At 43.0% G+C, this 16,972-nt stretch overlaps 1 protein-coding gene across 1 annotated transcript in view; it reads left to right on the plus strand.

The window, feature by feature from the left end:
* coro7 (coronin 7) overlaps window positions 1–16,972 on the plus strand; it is a 389,354-nt gene that overhangs the window by 13,225 nt on the left and 359,157 nt on the right. The window contains 2 exon segments of the mRNA XM_028814299.2: window positions 4,143–4,239; window positions 5,268–5,342. Of these exon segments, the coding sequence (XP_028670132.2) occupies window positions 4,143–4,239; window positions 5,268–5,342 (172 nt within the window).

Genomic DNA, 16,972 nt, shown 5'->3' on the forward strand with positions numbered 1-16,972 from the left:
CTCTACATTGCTACCTTCCACTCCTTTTCTGAGATGTTGAGTGAGAGATCCTTTTCCCACTGGATCTTTGAAAGGGAGGGACTGTACAATAGTAGTTTTATGTATTACAGAAATGCTGTCTGAGCCCTCAAGACTGATCAATATTTTTTCCGGCATAGAGGTAGGTGGGAGGTGAGGAAAATTGGGCAAGTTTTGTTTAACAAAGTTTCTGATTTGAAGGTAGTGAAAGAAATGTATATTTTTCTTTTTTCTTTCTTCATCTTGTAAAGCGCTTTGAGTTCCATCATTTGTGCGAAAACATGCTCTAGAAATAAATGTTGTTGATGTAAACCCTTAACCCTATAACAACGTGAAGGATTTCATAGACTGTGTGTGTCCGTAGCACTCTGTCAGCTTGCTCCTGTATTTGCTTTGCACACACATTCAGCAGCCATGGGTAGAAGCGTCTACAAAAGACATTTTCAGAGGCAAAAGTTCAGTCAGTCATGATATTGTTTCTCCTGGGTGAGATACAGTAATTTGTTTCAGTATTTCAGAAATCGCTACATTTCTGTTTATGAGCTGAACGTACATTGTTAAATCTCGAGATCAGCAGGGTAACACGTTAAAAGTTCAAGTTCAAAGTTTATTGTCCTGTGCACAGTAAGGAAACATGTTTCCCTGTACAATGAAATTCTTTCTTTGCTGTCCACACCAAATGACAAAAACCAACATATAAAGATAAACAGAAATAATAAGTAGCAGATAGATAATAAGTAACAGAGGCAGCATAAAGTATAAAAACAGAATAGAAATATAAAGTGTAATGTGCAGGTAGGTGTGTGATGGACAAGTCCAATACAGTTGTGTGAGGTCGATAGAATGAGGTGACCCACGGTTATAAACTCCAGTCAGTTATTTAGGAGTCTAATGGCCTTGGGAAAGAAAGAGTTCTTTAGCCTGGAAGTCCTGCATCTCATACGTCTATACCTCCTGCCTGAGGGTAGAAGTGTGAACAGTTCGTGTTGGGGGTGAGTCGAGGCAGTTCTCCTGCGGACTCTGTAGTTGTAAATGTTGTGGGGTCCTGGTGATCTTCTCAGCACTCTTCACCACCGTTTGTGGTCCATAGCAGTAGTGTTGCCGTACCACACGGTGATGCAGCTGGTCAAGATGCTCTCAACAATGCAGCTGTAAAAGTTGCAGAGGATCTTAGTCGACATACCAAACTTCCTCAGCCTCCTCAGAAAGTCCAGCCGCTGTTGAGCCCTCTTGACCAGCTGTGTGGTGTTAAGTGTCCAAGTGAGGTCCTCACTGATGTAGACACCCAGGTATTTAATTCTGCTCACCCTCTCCACTTCAAGCCTTTGGATGAACAGTGGCTGGTGAGGTCTCATCTCCTTCGTCTTGTCTGTGTTGAGGGTGAGGTTGTTGTCCTCACACCATGACGCCAGACTGTCCACCTCCCTCCTGTAGGCCGCCTCATCCACACCAGTGATGCGTCCTATCACTGCGGTGTCGTCTGCGAACTTTAAAAAAAAATAAAATAAAATAAAAAAAAGTAACGTGCATTCTAAAGTCTGATTGGTTTTTAAAGTGGCAAGTAACATAACGCAATACCTGTCTTACTGAAATAAAAATCCCTATGTTATTATTATTATTATTATTATTATGCCAGGAGTGCTGGGTGTAAGGCATTGATGCAGGCAGACACAGCAGGTGGCACCGTCAGCCCCAAAGAAAACACTCGGAGTCTCAGGACAGGCAGCAGAATCCGGCTTTATTGTATGGCGCACATACAGACTCAATTCAGATGGAACAATGAGCCTCCAGCAATGGGCACCTTTTACTTTTACTACAATTCTTATCATTTCAGCCATTACTCTTCCTCTTCTGACTTCTAGCCGTCCATTGCTCCAGTCCTGCCTCTCATTAATTCCACCAATAATTCTTAGTTGAGGGGGTGTCAAACCCCGCTCTGTCCATCTTATCTGTTCGATAAGGGGCTATTCTCTCCCCCTACTATCTCAGTGCCATCCATCCATCCATTTTCCAACCCGCTGAATCCGAACACAGGGTCACGGGGGTCTGCTGGAGCCAATCCCAACCAACACAGGGCACAAGGCAGGAACCAATCCTGGGCAGGGTGCCAACCCACCACAGTATCTCAGTGCTTGCTACCATAATTTACAACCAAAGACTTCACATTCCCTTCTCTAAGCGAGGGGCCCATTCTTCATCTCTCTAGCACATCTGACCTTTGGCTTATGAAAAACTGTTTTCCATCCATCCATCCTTCCATCCATTTTCCAACCCGCTGAATCTGAACACAGGGTCACGGGGGTCTGCAGGAGCCAATCCCAGCCAACACAGGGCACAAGGCAGGAACCAATCCCGGGCAGGGTGCCAACCCACCGCAGGACACACACAAACACACCCACACACCAAGCACACACTACGGCCAATTTAGAATCGCCAATCCACCTAACCTGCATGTCTTTGGACTGTGGGAGGAAACCCACGCAGACACGGAACTGTTTTCCAGCTCATACAAAATAATAAAGAATATGTAGGCATAAGTCTTTTTAATCCTAACTCTTGCATCTTAGTATAAAACAATGCTTATAATACTTTCGTAGTACATGTAAATGACCAATTTTTAAGAATACAATTTTCTATAAAGGCATGAATCCCATGTTAGTGGTACGCGGGTCCTTTGCGGGGTTCAATCGCACAGCCAGGTAAAGACGAGTTTGCTGTGTGCAGTGCGGTAACATAAACCTCCAGGATAAATAATGCGTCAGTTTGTCTGAACATATTTATAAAGCACAATGAAATTATCTCAGGCTTTGACTTTACGACGGCTGATGATGACGTTGAACTCCTTTTGTTGGCTAATAATAAGAGTGCCACCTTCTAGTTATTTACATGGTAAAAAAAAATAAGAACACAAACGCACCCTCCATCCATTAACTCTACTTTTCCAGTTCAGGGCCAAGGGGGGATCTGGCCTGTCTAAGCAGCTTCAGGCATAAAATGGGGAAGCAGCCCTGGATGAGGCACCAGCCCATCACAAGGGATCTTTGTAAACACAACCAAGGCAAAGTTTGCCAGAAGCTGGCTGGCTGGCACAGAGCTCTGGGATTCATTTTCGCCCGCCTACACTACCCTGGCTCTGGCGACATGTTGTGATGAGTCATATTTATCTGGGTGGCACAGTGTGCTGCTCAAAATGTCAAAAGCAACCCTAGCATGGCCAGAGCTGAACTGTATTCTTGTGTATCTTGTGATGGCTGTCTGAGAAATGCACCACTATGTATAAAATAAGGAGTGATGGGAAATGCACTACAATATTTGACATTTACGTGTACTTATTTGGCTGACGCCTTTATCCAAAGCGACTTGCAACATTTATGATACAATAGCTGTGTAAGCCCGTGCTGTAAAAAGCCCGGGCACATAGAAACTATTGAAATCGACAGAAAAAAATTTGAAATGCAGAGTCGGTGGTTTCGTTTTGTGGACCTGCTCGCCCCCCTTGTCTATCAGCGGGTTAGCGAGTTTGTCTCTGGCTCATTAACTTGGGGGGCCGCTTTGCCGGCTCTTTGAGCTTCACTGCTGTAGCCTCGCACTTCCGGGCCAGACTGACACAGACACTTCCACACAAGGCAGGAAACAAACCCCGGGCAGGGCACCAGCCCACTGCAGGGCATGCACACACACACCAAGCACACATTAGGGACAATTTAGAGTCGTCAGTGCACCTAACCTGCATGTCTTTGGACTGTGGGAGCAAACCCACGCAGACACGGGGAGAACATGCAAACTCCATGCAGGGAGGACCCGGGAAGCAAACCCAGGTCTCCTAACTGCGAGGCAGCAGCGCTACCCACTGCGCCACCGTGCCGCCCACGGAGATCATTTGCCCCTGAATTAAAAAATACTGATGTTGTGTGTGGCATGGCATGGCATGCATTACCTTAAACACACACAAACACACATACACACAACATGGACACAGAGTCTGGGGTTGGATCTTGCATGTCAGTGTGGTGATGATGAGGTGTCAGTATATTTGACATAATGCCCCTTTCTTTTAATAAAAAGTCTTTTCATCTTTTTTTTTTTTTTTTTTGTTTTCTCATTGCCCACGTGGCTTTTTGTAGGCTTGGATCAATAATGTGAAGGCCGGCAGTCCAGCATCATGTGGCAATCACATCAAGGCCAGTTGTGCGTTTGCTGTCTTTAACTCAGACCAGGCAGGTAAGTCAGACTGGTTTTGTTGTGTGGGTACAGAGGGCTGGTGAGAGCTGCAGTTTTACTTATTCTACAAAATATGCACAATTCAGTGATGCCAACACTTGCCAGGCTGGCAGGGCTCAGATGTTGGTTACCTGCCTTATTTAAAAAAAAAATTGCAATTTGTAGGCTTTTAGACTCATGTTTGGGGGGAAAAAAGATGTCCTCTGAATTAAAGTTAAAACATCCATCTACTTTCTTTTCCACATATCCAGTTCAGGGTAAAATGTTTAAAAAGTGGTTAGGGCTGATGCTTAGCAGCATCTTGGGCTCAGATCTCACGCCTGGTTGTTGTCCATGTGTAGTGTTCGCCTTCTCAATGCATATGTGGGCTTTCCTCCCACCTTAAAAAACACTTGCAGGTTAGGGGGACTGGCAACTGGTATCGGCCCCTCTGATACAGGGGTCCCCAACTCTAGTCCTGGAAGACCACTGTGGCTGCAGGTTTTCATTTTAACCCAACGCAGGCCCCTTCTTTAGGCAGGTTGTAATCATTTATTAAGGTGATGACATCTTGCCTGAAGAAGGGGCTTGCGTTGCTTCGAAAGCCAGCAATTTGTAATCTTTCTAGTTGGCAAATAAAAGGTGATGTTTTGCTTAACATCTCACTACAGGGTGATATATCTGATTTAGTCCTGCCCTCTTTCTTCTGGATCCTTTGCTTTTGCTTTCACAAGACTTTGGACCTCGTTTTACAAAATGTTTTAGAACATCCTAATCATTTCATGAACACTTGAGCTGAGAGAATCAGTAACATGAGCCTTCTCTTGTTGGGACTCCTTAAGTGGTCATCTTAATAAAGGTAGACCTGCAGCTGCTGTCCAGAATACTTGGTGACAACTTATGAAGCAGCGTCAATTGGATCAATTGCAAAAGAAAAGATTAAAAATAACCGCTTGAATATGACTTACGGTGTTAAAAACATACCGCTTGACTGGACCCGCGCCATAGCCTATGACTGTACTTTTTATTTTTGGTTTACTTTTTTGCAGGAGGAGGTGCGCTTGGAGTTGCATCTCTAAAAAGTTCAGGGAAGCAGGAAATCTCGCATTTACAGTGTCATGCTGGTAAGTTAGTAAAATGGCGCACATCTGGGGTGATGTTGGGTTCTTTTTGTTTTCATTCACTGTGCTACCTTGTTCTTCTTCTTCTTCTTCTTTCGGCTGCTCTTGTTAGGGGTCGCCACAGCGGGTCATCTTCTTCCATATCTTTCTGTCCTCTCCATCTTGTTCTGTCACACCCATCACCTGCATGTCCACTCTCACCACATCCATAAACCTTCTCTTAGGCCTTCCTCTCCTCCCCTTGCCTATCAGCTCTATCCTTAGCACCCTTCTCTCATTATACCCAGCATCTCTCCTCTGCACATGTCCAAACCAACGCAATCTCGCCTCTCTGACTTTATCTCCCAACCGTCCAACTTGAGCTGACCCTCTAATGTCCTCATTTCTAATCCTATCACACCCAATGCAAATCTTAGCATCTTTAACTCTGCCACCTCCAGCTCTGTCTCCTGCTTTCTGGTCAGTGCCACCGTCTCCGGCCCATATAACATAGCTGGTCTCACTACCGTCCTGTAGACCTTCCCTTTCACTATTGCTGATACCCGTCTGTCACAAATCACTCCTGACACTCTTCTCCACCCACTCCACCCTGCCTGCACTCTCTTTTTCACCTCTCTTCCACAATCCCCATTACTCTGTACTGTTGATCCCAAGTATTTAAACTCAACCACCTTCCCCAACTCTACTCCCCTCATCCTCATCATCATCATTCCACTGACCTCCCTCTCATTTACACACATGTATTCCGTTTGTTCCTACTGACCTTCATTCCTCTCCTCTCTTCTCATATCTCCACCTCTCCAGGGTCTCCTTAACCTGCTCCCTACTCTCTCTACAGATCACAATGTCATCAGCAAACATCATAGTCCACGGGGACTCCTGTCTAATCTTGTCTGTCCATCACCATTTCATTCACTGTGCTACCAATGGCAAAGATTTCATTTCCAAACATGTTCTATTTTCCAATTTCAAGATCATACAGTCAACCCTACAATTGTGCCTCATCCAGATAAGATGGCAAATGTACCACTGTGGTCCTTGAAATGATTTTCTAGCAGTATGGCCATTACATTTTATCTTTAAATAATTTTTCTTGGTTTTGATGACAGTCCAACCGAGTCCTAATAAAATTTCAGTGTGTGTTTATCTATGGGATAAAACCAGTGCAGCGGCCACTGTGGAGGAAGTCTCTGTACGGTTACCTTGGTGCCTCATAGCATTCAGTGTGCCTGTTCTGATTTGTAGCATCTGTATTACTAAACGAAGGTTGTATATATGCATGGATGCCGGATGCCAGACGCACCGAAGCGCACGCGCACTGCGACTCAGCGCCCCAGAGTCAAACCCAGCGGCTTCCCAGACTCAGTAGGTAGCGCCCAAACAACACAACACAACCTGTAAACTAAACTTCAGGACACAATACAACCGCCGCCCGAACGCCCACACCACCGCATATAAAACCTTCGTTTAGTAATGTTTACGAAGGTTGTATATATGCACGGATGCCAGACGCAACCCGTGCCAAAAGCGCACACGCACTCGCACAGCGCCCCAGAGTCAAACCCAGCGGCTTCCCAGAGTCAGTAAGTGGCGCCCAAACAACACAACACAACCTGTAAACTAAACTTGAGGTAAGGCGTGCATGCCAACAAGTTGCCATGGTGACATATTTAAACATAGACATAGAATAACTAGACGCCTCATGACTAGCAAAATCGTACGTCACCATCGCCGCCATATTGTGAGTGGCACTGCTGTGGAGTGAAGTAATGGATAATGTGCTGCTTGGGATTGTACAAACCGCTGTACGCTCCAAACCAGGTCCCGGGGGATTACATTTCATAGGTAAGGCTGAACAATTGTTTTGGTTATATTTGGCTGTTAGAAAATCCCGTTTTATAATCTTAACTTTAGCTAAGTCAGGCTAAACTAGCAAAGCTATGCATTTATGTGCTCAAGTGAGCCTCCAAACAACATTTTGGCTAAACGTATTTAGTCACTAACTATGTAGATTGTTGTTAGCTGTTAACATTTTTCAAACTTGATGATGATTTTTTTCTCAAGGAGCACATTGAGGAAACACAGTTTGAAATTGACAACCATCATTTTATGCTCATGTCTTCCACAAACTAAGGCTGCACCATATTGGCAGACTGAATACTCTCAAAATACAGGATCTGAGTGAGCGAGACGGAGTTTAAGTCTGGAGGAGATCAGTGAGGTTGTGAAGACCTTTAAATGTTAAGAGCGGTATTTAGTATTGTATTCGGTAGTTAACAGGGAGCCAGTGAAGTTGAGAGAGAATAGGTGTAATATGTTCAGTGGATTTACAACAGCAGGGTATTATCCTGGCAGCAGAATTTTGAAGAAGTTGTAAGCGATGGATACGTTTTTGTGGGATGCCAGATAGAATAGCATTATGGTAATCTAGACGTGAGGTGACTCGGGCATTAACCAATACTTCAGTACTGTGTTGTGTAAGAACAGGACAAAGTCTGGAAATGTTTCGAAGATAGAAGAAGGCAGTCCGAGAAATGTTACTTATATGGGAGGAATGATTAATAATAATAATAATTATAATTATTTAATAATTGCCATTATTAGTGTATAAATGGATATAAATAATTGCATTTAAACGATTCACCAAAATCTGTTGTGTGTAAACGATACTGTTTTAAATGTTATTGTTTTTTCATCAGAAAACCCGGTTTCCACGTCTACCTGTATTAGTTTAAATGGCACTTTTGCAACTCGCAATAAGGCTGACGCGCTGACGTATCGTGTCTACTGGGAAACACATTGAATGCGGCGTCTATCTATATATGTCTATGTATTTAAACTTGAGGTAGTGGTGACTACTGACAGTGCCAGCAGTCAGCTACTCCACAGTGCCAGCGGTCAGTGTTCTCCACTCCACAGTACCAGCAGCTACTCCACTACACAGTGCCACCAGTCAGTGTGCTCTAATCCACTGTGCCAGCACTCAGTGTGGCAGCTGTCAGTGTGGCTTATTTGAATCACATTAAGGTAATTCATTGTTAAAAGTAAGTTCAATTATGATTCCTAACAGCAAACGACTTCTAGCTAACAACACACCCATAGAAAAACAAAAACGGGGCTGCAGAGATAAAAACAATGAACGAAGGTGCCTACAACGCGCTTCTGAAACACCAGAACCAAACAAGTCACGGCTCCAAAAACAAACAGCTTTAGTACAAATATATTTATTTAATTAAATGAAAACTTTCCCAGGATGGTCCCACCCTCCATGATTTTTCATCCCTACAAAGATTGGAGGGAACAGAAAGTAATTGCCGTTCTTGGAGTTGCGATTCTTTAGCGAATCGAGGGTTTACTGGTTGTATCTAATACTGTGAGTTAATTGTAATATTCGGACAACACGTTGAGACGGGCGGCCTCCGCCATTACCCGGATGGAAAGACAGGGGGAGAGAGCATCTCCGAGGCACGACCTCCACCGGGATGCTAGAGGGCAGCCCTTCTGGGCGTTTGCGGCATCATGGATCCCCACAGAGCATGCTGGGAGCTGGAGTTTGGTTCAGCCTTGTTGGGTTCCATGGGGGCTGCCAGGGGGAGCTGTGGACTTCCACCACACCTGGAAGTGATTCCCAGGAGCTGCCTAACTCCATTCGAGGGACAGAGTCGGGGGGGACGTGAACGAAGCTTGCTGGGAGAGGAGTGGAGGCGGAGAGAAAGAGAAGAAGGAAAAGGACTGTGCTTTATGTACTGTGCTGTGGGGAGCAGAGAATAGCGCCCCCCAGCTGTAAATAAATGTGTGTGCTGGACTGGAACTTGTGTCTGCCTGTCTGTGTCGGGTTATGGTGGTTGTACGCGACCTGATGGTCCACAGCGTCCAGGAAAATCTTTGTTGTGCTTGCTCCCTCAGAATAAACAGCAGTTGTTTACAAAGCTTTACATGTTATTTTGCCCATCCAAACAGATAGAAGTTGGGTGGCACTGTGAGTACAACTGGTTTAATAAGACAGAAATAGACAAAAGTGCTAATAAACAGTAGAGCACTACCGCAGAGTACGTCGCCATATTGAACCGATGTCCTCATCTGAAGTCAGACAAACTCGGACTTGACAGACCAGCCCTGAGTTAACTTAAGGGGGCCTTTCCAGTGGAAAATTCTGACTAGGAACTCAGAAATACTGACTTCTCACTTCAAATGAAATGCAGCAGAACTCTTTTTAATGAGTTCTCCCATCTCCCCACTTCCTCAGCCATACCCCGGCTAGTTTTAGTAGAAACGTTGGCTTAGGGCAGTATAACTTTAGTGGCATTCCGTATTAAATGTACACTGCATACGCTGACGTTTAATGAAAATACAGAAGCTGTCTGCAAAAAGGGACAGCAGCACCTCAGCTGTGTAAGAGTCTTACCACGATGTCACTCTTGTATTCATCTTGCACATTTACATTTACATCATTTAGCAGACGCTCTTATCCAGAGCGACTTACAACAGTATTTGTTAGTTTTTTCGCATACCCCTTGGGGTCAGAGCGCAGGGTCAGCCATTGTACAGCGCCCCTGGAGCAATTACAGGTTAAGGGCCTTGCTCAAGGGCCCAGCAGAGTAGGATCTCTTTTGGCAGTGACGGGGATTCGAACCGGCAACCTTCGGGATACCAGCGCAGATCCTTAGCCTCAGAGCCACCACTCCGCCCATGTATTGTATTGAGTCTACTACAGTAGTGTCCTGCTGGGCCTCTTTCAAAATCTTAATGTCAAAAGGTAAACAGAATAAATCAAATTGTAAAATGGAGCAGTAAAATTACAGTGTCAACAGTCCAATCTCACAGCTTCATAAAAACATCCATAGGCCTAAATCACAGGATGAACAGTCAACTATTGCATCATTCAGCTGTCGGTTTAATTTTTCTTTGTAGTATGTTTTGACCAAATGTTTACTGTTCTGCTTTGTTTATTTGTGGTAAGTGTATCTATAAAGACAGTGCTCTTTGTGATGTGTTTTTAATGGTTTTATATTGTGGTCTTTCTGTACCTGTTGGCAAACCAAATTTCCCTCTTGGGACAATTGAATCTGTCTGTCTGTCTGTTCATTGTGCTTTTCACATCTACCTGTCTGTATCTATTATATAGTGCCTTTCATATCTATCTAACTATTATATAGTGCCTTCTATCTATCTATCTATCTATCTATCTATCTATCTATCTATCTATCTATCTATCTATCTATCTATCTATCGTGCCTTTCATCTGTCTGTCTGTCTGTTTGTTCATTGTGCCTTTCACATCTACCTATCTATCTATTATATAGTGCCTTTTGTCTGTCTGTCTGTCTGTCTGTCTGTCTGTCTGTCTGTCTGTCTGTTCATTGTGCCTTTCACATCTACCTTTCTATCTATTATATAGTGCCTTTTATCTATCTGTGTCTGTCTGTCTGTTCATTGTGCCTTTCACATCTACCTATCTATTATATAGTGCCTTTTGTCTGTCTGTCTCTGTCTGTCTGTCGGTCGGTCTGTCTATCTGTCTGTCTGTCTGTCTGTTCATTTTGCCTTTCACATCTACCTTTCTATCTATTATATAGTGCCTTTTATCTATCTGTGTCTGTCTGTCTGTTCATTGTGCCTTTCACATCTACCTGTCTGTATCTATTATATAGTGCCTTTCATATCTGTCTATCTAACTATCTATTATATAGTCCCTTCTATCTATCTATCTATCTATCTATCTATCTATCTATCTATCTATCTATCTATCTATCTATCTATCTATCTATCTATCGTGCCTTTCATCTGTCTGTCTGTCTGTTTGTTCATTGTGCCTTTCACATCTACCTTTCTATCTATTATATAGTGCCTTTTATCTATCTGTGTCTGTCTGTCTGTTCATTGTGCCTTTCACATCTACCTATCTATTATATAGTGCCTTTTGTCTGTCTGTCTGTCTGTCTCTGTCTGTCTGTCGGTCGGTCGGTCTGTCTATCTGTCTGTCTGTCTGTCTGTTCATTTTGCCTTTCACATCTACCTTTCTATCTTTTATATAGTGCCTTTTATCTATCTGTGTCTGTCTGTCGGTCGGTCTGTTCATTGTGCCTTTCACATCTACCTATCTATTATATAGTGCCTTTTGTCTGTCTGTCTGTCTGTCTCTGTCTGTCGGTCGGTCTGTCTATCTGTCTGTCTGTCTGTCTGTTCATTTTGCCTTTCACATCTACCTTTCTATCTATTATATAGTGCCTTTTATCTATCTGTGTCTGTTTGTCGGTGGGTCTGTTCATTGTGCCTTTCACATCTACCTATCTATTATATAGTGCCTTTCATCTATCAATCTGTCTGTCTGTCTGTTCATTGTGCCTTTCACATCTACCTATCTATTATATAGTGCCTTTCATCTATCAATCTGTCTGTCTGTCTGTCTGTTCATTGTGCCTTTCACATCTACCTATCTATTATATAGTGCCTTTCATCTATCAATCTGTCTGTCTGTCTGTCTGTCTGTTCATTGTGCCTTTCACATCTACCTATCTATCTATTATATAGTGCCTTTCATCTGTCTATATATAGGACTGAGAAAACTTCTCTTCAGGTGATAACACAATTAGCTGTACTTTAATTATACAGGAACCAGTAACGGCGCCCTGCACAATAACATGCAGTGAATACCCTTGACTTGAGCATTCCTAGTCTTAATCCTCTTTCTCTGTACGTTTATCATTTGTTTGCTCAGAGGTTGATGCTCTTGCTGTTTCCTGATCAGCTCTTCTTTTCTCCACCCTAGCGGCCCGCTGCTTCTCTTCTTTCGTCTGCATCTTTTCATGTTAAAACTGATTAAGTCAGTGTTTGTGTTGCAATTACTTAGTACGTTTTCCTTCATTTTTTACATAAGCTGGCACTTAAGTGTTCAATCTGCCTCAAGAATTATTTAAGATATGAAGAGGTAGAGGAAGTGATGGCGAAGGTGGTAGGGATGAGAACGGCACCCGTATGCCTGCGCCGCATGGCCGCCCTGCTGGCCGCTGCCGAGAGTTGATTCTACAATAAAATAATATAAAAAAGAGGAATAACATTGGAGGTCAATCATCTCCCTGAAAGCGGACAGTAGATGTCATGTACTATATATGTACCAAGTTTCAGGTCAATAGTTCAAACGGTTTGCGAGCTACAGGTGATTTAAAGTCCTGGACAGACAAACGGACAGCCACGGTAGCGTATTATATAAGAAGATTTTCCTCATTTCATCAAATTTTCTATCCACTTTCAGGGTGAAGGGCACATTGACGACAGGCTGAGTTGATCAGACTAGATTAAGCACACACACCCACGCACACATACATATTTCCTAGGGCAAGTCTCAGCTCCTTCTGGGGGATTCCTGGATCAGCTGAGAGCATGTCCTGGCTCTGCTCCTGGCTGTCCTCCCAGTGGGACATGCCTGACATGCCTCCTAGGGGACATCCTCACTGTATGCCAAGTGTTTTGATCTGGTGAAGCAGCAGGGACTTCTGTATGATCCTGGGGAATACATCAGCACATGTAGCTAAACTGGTGGCATTTGTCTATGAAGTCTTTTTATTGCTGTTGCTCATTGGACCATCGTGTTATTGGGCAGAGTTTCTTTCCTTTTGTCTTCCACACATTGAGTTGAAGGCCATACTCTTAACACCATCTCACCCCAAAACAGGATGTTGGAACCTGCAGAATCATGTATAGCATAATCGAAAATTGCTTTATTTTTGCTGAACATTTGCACTTCTGCTATATGATAAGATCTCCTTACACTGAAGTTATGTTGTCAGCTTGTGATGGAACTGACTGCTACCCTTCTAAGATGGGTTGAAATCTCAGTAATCAACATAGACTTCGTGTTTTTTGTTCGATGCATAGGTCGTCCACTTGGTCTGGTATAATAATACTCACCTGATCCTTTTTCCTCTTCAGACAGAGCTGCATGCTTTCACCACTTCCTCTCGGCGTCATTTCTTAAACTGAACACTGTTCTAGTCGACGCGTTTTGCTAGAAAATGTGGTGGTGGTCTCTGCCACATTGGCCTGGTTTAGCAACTCCAGCCTAGTTGTGCTGGAGATTTGGTTTCCCAATTTGCACATCCATTTATTGTGTTTTTTCACTCATCCATTGCCCACCACGCAAAATTATCAGTCGTTAGCATTATAACTATAAACCTCGTTCATGCTGCCTGAGCAGGTGGTAATGAAATTTATTATCATGCTGTTACTGCTGGTGCATAATGTTGGACGTTAGAATAGGCCAATTTGTTTTAGACCCTTGTTTGAAATTAATATTTTCATCTGTTTAACCCTTCTTCTACATGCTTTGCCAAATTTTTAAATTTTCTTACTAACCCTAGTAACTGGACAGACACAGAGACACTTGTCCTTTTACTAAGGTTGATAAACTGATTTCTGTCCATTCGTTAACATTTGCAGTGTTCCATCTATTGTAATATGTTTTATAATGCATGTAGTAATAGATTCTTCATTCCAACAGGTGGCGCATAATAAACATTAGCAGTGCCTTTACGAATCCTATATACGAATTCTTTGGCTAAGAATATGCATTGTTATCAAATTCTGTTACTGCCAGAAGGAATCCTACTCTGTTGGGCCCTTGAGAAGGGGTCTTTAACGTGAATATTGCTCCAGGGACACTGTACAATGGCTGACCCTGTACTGTACTGGTTTGATTGGTCACTTTAAATAGGCCATTGCAGGAACGTTCTGTGGTAGTCCAACAAAAGTTTAGAAAAAAAATTTCTATGACCAAATGGTAAACTTTCTGAGTTGCTCAATCGTGAAATAAAGAGAAAGAAAGTACTCTTGTACTTAACAAGTGTAAATGCCAAGATGGTATTTTTTTACAGGAGACTCACTTATTAAGCATGGATCAGTTTCGGTTGCAAAGAGAGTGGTCTGGCCAAATTGTTTCACTCTAGCTACACAATGAAAACTAGGAGGTTGGGAATCTTAATACACAGAACTTTTCCTTTTGTAGTGTCAGATGTAATATCTGATTGTGAAGGGTGTTATGTCATGGTGATGGCCAATTTATCTAATACTAAAATGATTTTGATTAATACCTACGCACCTAAGGTAGATGATAGAGCTTTCTTCCAGAATGTATTTGCATCTATCCCTAATGTGAACACTCACAAAATTATAATGGCCGGAGACTTTAATTGTGTTTTAAATCCAGATCTGGATAGATGCTTGGATAAAATGACGGTAACATCTAATACTGCAAAGATAATTACACAGTTTGTAACGGATCATAACTTTTCAGACCAATGGAGGTTTTTTAATCCTAACCTAAGAGCATACTCCTTCTTCTCACCTATGCATAATTGTTTTTCAAGAATTGATTATTTCCTCATAGACAATAATTTTTTACCCATTATCAAATCTTGGAAATATTGTTATCTCTGATCATAGAGCCTAAATTACTCCATCCTACACACTCATCTCGCAGCTGGGGTTTTTACCAGGGCTGTCTTAACTCATGGGCACGCTGGGCAGTTGTCTGGGTTGTGTAGATAGGGACCCCAGTGCACTGCTTTACCCGGAGGCCTATACTGCTGTTAAGACGTCCCTGTCTTTAGCCGATGAGCACTGTACAGAATTCATATCCAAGCAAACTGATTTTTTCTTGAGACAAATGCATTCTCAGCAGGCATACTCTGGGAAACTCTGATGGTGTTTTAAGAGGGCAGATTATTTTATACCTTTCTCTCAAAAATAAACTGGAAACCAAGAAGGTGTCCGAGTTAATCGTCAAAATTACAAGACTAGATCTAGAATACACTAGGTCTCCAAATGAGGCATTTTATAGGAAAAGACAGGTTTTGCAATCACAATTTAACCTCTCGACTACTAAAGAAATGGAACAGCTTATCTTTAAATCGCGACATCATCATTATAAACCCTGAGAAAAGGACGAAAAGATCTTAGCCCAACAAATCCACAGGCAGGAAGTCTGTAATGCAATAACAGAAATTAATAACATAGACGGAGATGGAATTATTGACCATCTATCTATATTACTAAACCACAGTTTAATTTATGCACGGGTGCACCGAAACGCATGCGCACTGCGCTCAAACGCAGCGGCTTCCCACAGTCAGTAGGTGGTGCCCACTTCAGACACACCAGAAGCAAACACGTCACGGCTCCACAATGAAAGAGCTCAACTAATGGAAATACAAAACGAGCCCGTATGGATAAACACAATGAACGAACGTGCCCACAACGCGCTTCGCCCGTATGAATAACAACAATGAACGAAGGCGGCCACACAAAGAAACCGCTGTAGTACAAATGCGCCGCGGCACCCCAGAGTCAGTAGGTGGCGTAACGGAAATACAAAACGAGCCGGTATGGATAAACACAATGAATGAACGCGCCCACAATGCGCTTCGCCCGTATGGATAAAAACAATGAACGAAGGCACCCACACAAAGAAACCGCTGTAGTACAAATATGTGTAGTTAAATTTATGCACGGCGGACGCACCGAAGCTCATGCGCACTGCGGCACCCCAGAGTCAAACGCAGCGGCTTCCCAGAGTCAGTAGGTGGCGCCCACTTCAGAAACACGTCACGGCTCCACAATGAAAGAGCTCAACTAACGGAAATACAAAACGAGCCCGTATGGATAAACACAATGAACGAAGGCGCCCACACAAAGAAACCGCTGTAGTACAAATATGTGTAGTTAATTAAATGAAACCTTTACCATGGCTACGACCTGTGAAATACACCTGAGGTAACACGTGCATGCCAGGTTGTACCAGATGAGTCACAGCTCCAAAAAGAGCCCGCTTTAGTACAAATATATTTATTTAATTAAATGAACTTTCCCAGGATGCACCCACCCTCCATGATATATCATCCCTCCACGTATCGGAGGGAACAACAAGTGATTGCCATTCTTGGATTTGCGATTCTTTCGAGAATCGCGGGCTTGCTGGTAAGAATATAACTTACACATTTAGAGAATCCTTATATTCTACTCATTTTAAAGATATGACACAATCTGAGTTCTGCGGTAGTCCAGCATCCAACACAGGGTTGGTTTCATCCAGGGCTGGACTCCTGTGTACTCCTGAAACCTTGTAGTGAAAAGATGCTGTAGATAATGGATGGCTGGTCATTTTTACAAAAATCTTTCCTATATTGCTTATGTGGGGTTCAGATCTTCTTATATAATACGCTACCATGGCTGTCCGTTTGCCTGTCCAGGATTTTAAATCACCTGTAGCTCGCAAAAACCGTTTGACCTATTGACCTGAAATTTGGTACACTTATACTACGTGATGTCTACTATCTGCTTTTGGGGTGATGATTGACCTCCAAGGTTATTCCACTTTTTATTTTTATTTTATTTTATTGTAGAATCAACTCTCGGCAGTGGGCAGCAGGGCGGCCGGGTGGCGCATGCGTATGGGCACCATTCTCATCCCTACCACCTTCGCCGTCACGTCCTCTACCTCTTCATATCTTAAATCATTCTTGAGGCAGGTTGAAGACTTAAGTGCCAGCTTAAGTGAAAAATGAAAGAAAAGGAACTAAGTAATTGCAACCCAAACACAGTTTTAACACGAAAAGATGCCGACAAAAGTAGAGAAGAAG

Source organism: Erpetoichthys calabaricus, chromosome 11, assembly GCF_900747795.2.
Source record: "Erpetoichthys calabaricus chromosome 11, fErpCal1.3, whole genome shotgun sequence".
NCBI classification, from domain to species: domain Eukaryota; kingdom Metazoa; phylum Chordata; class Cladistia; order Polypteriformes; family Polypteridae; genus Erpetoichthys; species Erpetoichthys calabaricus.